General features: G+C 50.2%; 1 protein-coding gene across 1 annotated transcript; it reads right to left on the bottom strand.

The window, feature by feature from the left end:
- Window positions 1–3,717: 3,717 nt before the first annotated feature.
- HOXC9 (homeobox C9) lies at window positions 3,718–6,583 on the bottom strand. Its single transcript, XM_053967397.1, has 2 exons — window positions 6,049–6,583; window positions 3,718–3,962 (listed from the first exon to the last, which is right to left on the bottom strand). The coding sequence occupies exons 1-2, from the start codon at window positions 6,581–6,583 to the stop codon at window positions 3,718–3,720; spliced, it is 780 nt and encodes a 259-aa protein (XP_053823372.1).
- Between the last annotated feature and the right edge of the window lie 625 nt (window positions 6,584–7,208).

Genomic DNA, 7,208 nt, shown 5'->3' with positions numbered 1-7,208 from the left:
GGAAATGGGGAAATGGGGACAGGAGAGGACAGGGAAATGGGGAAATGGGGAATGGGAAATGGGGAAATGGGGAGGGGGAGATGGAGACAGGGGAAATGGGGACAGCAGAAATGGGGAAATGGGGACAGGGGAAATGGGGAAATGGGAAATGGGGAAATGGGGACCGGGAAATGGGGACAGGAAGGGACAAGGAAATGGGAAAATGGGAAATGGGAACAGGGAAATGGGGACCGGGAAATGGGGAAATGGGGAATGGGAAATGGGGAAATGGGAAATGGGGACTGGGGAAATGGGGAAGTGGGGAAATAGGAAATGGGAAATGGGGAAATGGGGACCGGAAAATGGGGAAAACTGGGGAAATGGGGAGGGGGAATGGGAAATGGGGACCGGGAAATGGGGGAATGGGGAAATGGGGACAGGAGGGGACAGGGAAATGGGGAAATGGGGACAGGAGGGGACAGGGAAATGGGGAAATGGGGAGGGGGAGATGGAGACAGGGGAAATGGGGACAGCAGAAATGGGGAAATGGGGAAATGGGGACAGGAAGGGACAGGGAAATGGGGAAATGGGGAGGGGGAAATGGGGACAGGGATGGGGACGGGGACAGAGGACTTGGGGACAGAGATGGGGACAGAGCTGGGGAGGGGGGACAGGGACAGAGGTGGGGACAGGGACAGAGGTGGCAGGGGGACAGAGATGGGGACAGGGGACAGAGGTGGGGACAGGGGACAGAGATGGGGAGGGGGACAGAGGAAATGGGGACAGGGACAGGGACAGGGACAGGGACAGAGCTGGCAGGGGGACAGAGATGGGGACAGGGGACAGAGATGGGGATGGGGGACAGAGGAAATGGGGACAGGGATGGGGACAGGGACAGGGACAGAGCTGGCAGGGGGACAGAGATGGGGACAGGGGACAGAGATGGGGATGGGGGACAGAGACAGAGATGGGGAGGGGGCAGCGTCTGGGGAGGGGGGCAGAGGAAATGGGAACAGGGATGGGGAGGGGGCGGCAGGGGATGGGGACAGAAAATGGGGACAGAGATGGGGACAGAGATGGGGAGGGGGACAGGGCCGGGAATGGGATCGGGGACCAGGAATGGGATCGGGGGTCGGGAATGGGATCGGGGGTCGGGAATGGGATCGGGGGTCGGAAATGGGATCGGGGGCTGGGAATGGGATCAGGGACCAGGAATGGGATCGGGGCTGGGAATGGGATCGGGGGTCGGAAATGGGATCGGGGGCCGGAAATGGGATCGGGGCCGGGAATGGGATTGGGGTCGGAAATGGGATCGGGGCCGGGAATGGGATCGGGGGCTGGGAATGGGATCGGGGCCGGGAATGGGATCGGGGCCGGGAATGGGATCGGGGCCGGGGATGGGATCGGGGTTGGGAAATGGGATCGGGGCCGGGGATGGGATCGGGGTTGGGAAATGGGATCGGGGCCGGGGATGGGATCGGGGCCGAGCGAGCTCCGCGGGGCTCGCGGCCCTTCCAGCGGCCCCGGAGCCGCCCCTGCCCCGCGGCCTCCGGGCCGCTCATCCCGGCCTCCGGCTCTTAATTAATCATTTCATTAATTAACGACGCTAAAACGGGCGGGGAGGGCGGCGGTTTTACTCTTTATTCCGGGCGGAGAACGGAAAAGAATCATCATAACAATAATCGCAATAATTTCGTAAAAAAAAGAAAAAAAATCGCCTTTCGGTAGAAAGATTGCGGCCCCCCTCCCTTTTTTTTTTTTTTTTTTTATCTCCTGTTTTATTTTATTTATTTTTTCGGCCATAAATCTCCCTCTCGGCTAAAAAAAAAAAAAAAAAAAGTCTTTTGCACCCTGAGCGTTTCACGGCGCGCTCGTTAAGGTTTTTGTGGGTTTTTTTTTTTTTTTTCCCTCTCCTCTGGCACAAAACTGGGATCGTAAAAAGGATTTTTTTTGCCTCTCTCCCCGCGCTCCTGTTTGGTGACGAAACCCTGGGAAAAACGACACAAATCGGGGGAGGAAGGAACAGAAAAAAAAACCCCAAAACCTCAGAAGCAGGGAAATATTAAAGGGCGATATTTTAGCGGATCAGCAGGAATAATCGCTTCCAGATTTTTTTTTTTTTTGGGGGGAATAAGGCGGGGGGATTTAGGGGGGGAAAAAAAAAAAAAAACGTGACGAGGGCGACGAACGGTCTGGTCCTAATTAGGGGCGATCGCAAGGCTCATTTAATTAAAGAAAGGCACCTCGAAAGGCGGCTTTTCCTGCCTGAGCCCCGCTCGCTGCTCCCTTTTCCTGCCTTTTCCCGCAGCCCGGGAAGCGCCGGCACGGGAGGAGGGGCCGGGGATGGACCCGGATTTTCCACCCCCGGTTTGTTTGTTTTTTTTTTTTCCACCTTTCTGAGCCTCCCCCCCAACAATTTTTTTTTTTTTTTTTTTTTTTTAATAATTTCCCCCTCCCGCAGCAAAAAAATTAAAAGGAAAGGGGGTCACGGATTTGCTTTTTTTTTTTTTTTTGGCCTTTCCGCCCCAAAAATTGGCGATTTCTCGATGTCTTTTCCCTCCCCCCCCTCTCCCGGTCCTTGTCCTCACGCCGGATATTTAATTTGATTTTTTAATTATTCCCCCCCCTCATTTCCAGCTCTGGATCACCGCCCGCCTGTGCCAAGCTCCTCCATTCATCCCCAGCTTTTCTTTTTTTTTTTTTTTCCCTTTTTTTTTTTTTTTTTTCCCGAGCACATCCTTCGATCGCCCGCGGCCATAAATTAGCACAATTAATTATCGCAATCTCCAAATTGATGGCGCGCAGATCCCTTACCTCAGCGCTTTTTACCGCCGCGTTTGGGGCACGGAAAATGCAAGGGGGGGCGGGAGAAAAAAAAAAAAAATTAAAAAACCTCTCGGGGATGCTCGGGCCGAGCCCCGGGGCTGCTTTTAAAGAAAAAGACACCTCCAAGGACGATTTTTTTTTTTTCCGTTTTGTTGTTTTCGGGTGTTTTTTGTTTTTTTTTTTTTTTTTTTTTTTAAGGTATATTTACAGAGCTGCTCTACAATAGGCAAGAGAACAAATATTACAGAACGGGTCTGAGACGAGAATAAAATACACAAAATCGGTACAGCAGAAACGTTCAACACCGTGACAGAACATCAGCATCGGGAGCCACCATTCCCTCCAGTCCTTTTTTTTTTTTTTTTTTGTATTTTTCCTCCTTTTTTCCTCCTCTTTTTTTTTTTTTAATCTTTTTTTTTTTTTTTTTTTTTTTTTGGTACAAAATATTCACGCGGGATTCCAAAACATTAAAAAAAAAAATTCAGAAAAAAAGAAAAAATTCAAAATACTGGATGAAGTTTTAATTTAGGACATAAAATATAATAATAATAAAAAAACAGCAAAATAAAAATTCAAGTACTTCTCGTGCCGCTTTTGCTGAGGGCAGAGCAAGGCGGGAGAAAGGAAGAGAAAACCAAACACCCCCCCGGGCACATTTTTTTTTTTTTTTTCTGGTTTTAGTCGCATTTTAGAAAAGCCTCGAGTCCCCAAATCTCTACCGCTAAACATTCATCCGCACATTCCAAGTCAGAAACATTTCACCCCTTTTTTTTTTAATTTTTCCCCTTTTTTCCCCCTGCTTTTTCCCCCACGCTGTTCCTTTTTCCCTCTCCACCCTCGTTTCTCTCCGCCAAACTTGGTGGTTTTTTAATTTATTACTTTTATATTTTTTTTATAATTTTTTTTTAATTATTATTGCTGATCCTTATCGCTTTTCTCTTTATTCATTTTCTTCATTTTCATTCGCCTGTTCTGAAACCAGATTTTGACCTGGCGTTCCGTGAGGTTCAGCACCCGCGCCACTTCGTACCTCCGGTCCCGCGTGAGGTACATATTGAATAAAAACTCTTTTTCCAGTTCCAGGGTCTGATATTTTGTGTAAGGGCATCGTTTCTTCCTCGTGGAGCGCGCGTGAATCCAATTTGCCACGGGGTTGTCTGAGAAAGAAGATTTTTTATATATATATATTCTCTTTTTTTTGAATTTTTTTTTGAATATTTTAAAATAATTTTTTGTAATTTACTTTTTTTTTTTTTTGTTTGGGGGGGGGAATCAATGTACAAAATTGGCCTTTTTTTTTTATTATTATTAATTTCTCCCTCCCCCCTCCACGCCCTACAGCCAGAACCTGTTTAATTAGCAGCTCTTACCTAAATATTTTAAGTGACCTTCACAAGGGTTTAATCTGTTTATTTTGGAGGGGGTCACTTCCTTTTCTCTTTTCGCTGCCGTTCTCACTTTATTTATATTTTGCTTTTTAAACTTCAGTAAAAATAAAAATATCTATAGCAACAACAATAATAAAAATAAAAATAAAAGCGGCGCGCCGGGTTTAAAATAATAATAATAATAATAAATAATAATAATAATAACGATCCACATGGCTGCTGCTGCTGCTGCTGCTGCTGCTGGCGGTAATCGAGGAACAAGTCATAAAAAGTCAAAATTCCCACCATTTCATAGGCCCATAAACTCTTTTTACAACCTCAGCTCGCCAAGACTTTCCCCAGAAGCTCTCCCGGACCTGCAAAGCCGCCTTGGCTTTTTTAATATCTCCGGCATGACACGCGGGGTGTCGCAAAAATCCGAGTTTTTGGGGTTATTTTTGGCTTTTTTGACGTTTTTCATTCGGTTTTTTTTTTTTTTTTTTTTTTTAAGGCGGTTTTCACTCCGCGGCTGCGGGGGCCGCAGCTTTTCGCCCGCCCCCCAGGGCGCGTTTTTTGGGGTGCTTTGGGGTGTTTTGGGCAGCCCGGGGAGGTTTTTGGGCAGCCCAAATTTCCCAGCCCGGCTGGCACCGGCCCGCCTGGCACGGGCAGAGCCGCGGGCGGCGGCCCCGCGGTGCCCCGGGGGTGCAGCCCCGAATTCCCCAAAAACGCCCCCGAATCCCCCCAAAGCGCCCCCGAATCCCCCCAAAAACGCCCCCGAATTCCCCAAAAACGCCCCCGAATTCCCCAAAAGCGGCCCCGAATCCCCCCAAAGCGCCCCCGGCTCCCCTCGGCCGCGTTTTTGGGGCGATTCCGGGCGATTTTCGCTCTCCCAGCAGCGGCCGTTACCTGCTCGCTGCCCCTGGGAAAATTCGGGGTTTTGCTGATTCCCGCCTTGGGTTTTGGGGGTTTTTTGGGGGGTTTTGGTGTTTTTTTTTTAATTTCTCCCCTGCCTCATCAGCAGCTCCTGCGCTCGCCGCCTCCTGCCCTCTGGCCCTAAAATCCCGATTTTTCTCCTCATTCCTGCCTTGCCCCCCTCGCCAGGCTTCACCTTTCCCTTCATTCCCACGTGCAGGATATTTTTTTTTTTTTTTTTTTTTTTTTTTCTGGGGGGGGGTGGGAAATAATTCAGGAATAACCGCGAGGCTTTTATTGATTTTTCCAGGAGATAAAGGGGCGCCTCTGCGTTCACCCTGAGATGTTCCCTTCCCCTCCCTAAAACAAATAATAATAATAATAAAAAAAAACAGAACCCAAAATCCACCCCCACATCCGCACGCTCGCTCCCAGGCATCCCCAAACTCTTCCTTGTTCCTGGAAAGTGGGAATGAATTTTTTGGGAGCCAAAGACGCTTCTCCCTCTGCTTCAACCCCATCTCGCACACGCAAGCTCTTCCCTTAGAATTATTCATTATTATTATTATTATTATTATTATTATTATTATTATTATTATTATTGCTATTATTGGTTTAATTTAAACTGCGGAGGGAGGAGGGGGGGGGATGATCGAAGCAGCCCCGTCAGCGGAATAATTAAAAAAAAAAAAAAAAAGGGGAAAAAATATAGAAGAATAAAAGGGGGATTAAAATTAAAAAAAAAAAAAAAAAAAAAGCCCGAAGAGCCCAAAACAAAGTGGACTCGCCGAAACCCCCAGAACCTTCCTGCGGCTCTGGAGTTTTAGGGTCGCGCTCTGTCCCTCTCCTCTCTCTCTCTCTCTCTCTCCCTCTCTCTCTCTCTAAGGTAATTTCATTTTATTGAGTGGGGTCCTGGAAGCCGTAATGCCTTCCGCGGTCGTAAACAAGAATGACTTGGACTTACTGGGGTCTAATTCGTGCTTTTCTTCTTTGTGTTTGCCGGCAGCGATGGCCTCGGACTCGGGGGAGGACGGGATGTTCTGCGCCGCTCGCTCCCGCAGCTCCCCGGGAGCCGCGTACACGAAATCCGCGTAGGCGCGGCCGTCGGCGGGGCCGCACTCCGCCCTCCGCGGAGGCCCGAACGCGTCCGCCTTGAGGCCGTAGGGCCGAGCCCCGAAGGCCGGGAAGGACACGGCGCCGGCCAGCGGCTCCAGCCAGGTCCGCACGTACCTGGGCTCGGCCGCCTGCGGCCCGTAGGGGCCCGCGGGGTGCGGGTGGGGGTAGCCCACCGAGGGCTGCGAGGGCACGGGCGCCCACGAGGTGGTGAAAACGGCGGGTTTGGGGGCGAAACTGCACGAGGGGAAGTCGGCGCAGTCCGGCACCAATCCTGCGGGGCGAGCGGCGCCGGGGCCGGCGAAGCGCGGGGCGAGCAGCTCCTCGTTGTCGGGGCCGATCAGCGAGTCCACGTAGTAGTTGCTGATGGGGCCCGAAGCCGACATGGTTCGCTCGCCCCCTCTTTTACATTCATCGGATTATTGTATGAAGTGTATGTGTACTTTTTATCTGCTCATAGAACAATCAGGGCAGGTAATTATTTTTTCAGCCGTTCCCACCGCGCCATTGGCTGCCGGCCTCACGTGATTGTATTTACCCAAAAATATCGCCCGGATCAATCCGCAGGGCTTTTTTTTTTTTTTTTTTTTTTTTTCCCTCTTTTCCTTTTTTTTTTTTTTTTTTTTTTTTGCTTTCCCCCCTCTCTCTCCTACCCTCTTTTTTTGTTTTGTTTTGTTTTGTTTTGTTTCTTTTTAATGTAATAACGCCACCCGGTTTTTCCTTAAAAAAAAAAAAAAAAAAAAAGCGGCTGGAAACGGGGGCGGAGATGGGGAGGAGGAGGAGGAGGAGGAGGAGGAGGAGGATGCTCGGCTCGGCGGCCGGGGATGCTCAGCCCCGCGGGCTGGGAGGGGGGAGATTCTGCCCGAGGCTGCGAGCGAGAGGCAGGGAAGGTGGAAGGTAATTGTGGAAGGTGGCCCAGGAACTATTTCTCGACGCAATTTATCTCTGTCCTCTCTCCCCGCGCGGCTCCGGGGGGATTAAAGCGAATTTCGGGGAGGTGGGACCCCCGCC

This window comes from Vidua chalybeata, chromosome 30, assembly GCF_026979565.1.
Source record: "Vidua chalybeata isolate OUT-0048 chromosome 30, bVidCha1 merged haplotype, whole genome shotgun sequence".
Lineage (NCBI taxonomy): Eukaryota > Metazoa > Chordata > Aves > Passeriformes > Viduidae > Vidua > Vidua chalybeata.
The sequence above is the reverse complement of the archived record's forward strand: the minus strand, read 5'-3'. Positions and strand labels throughout refer to the sequence as shown.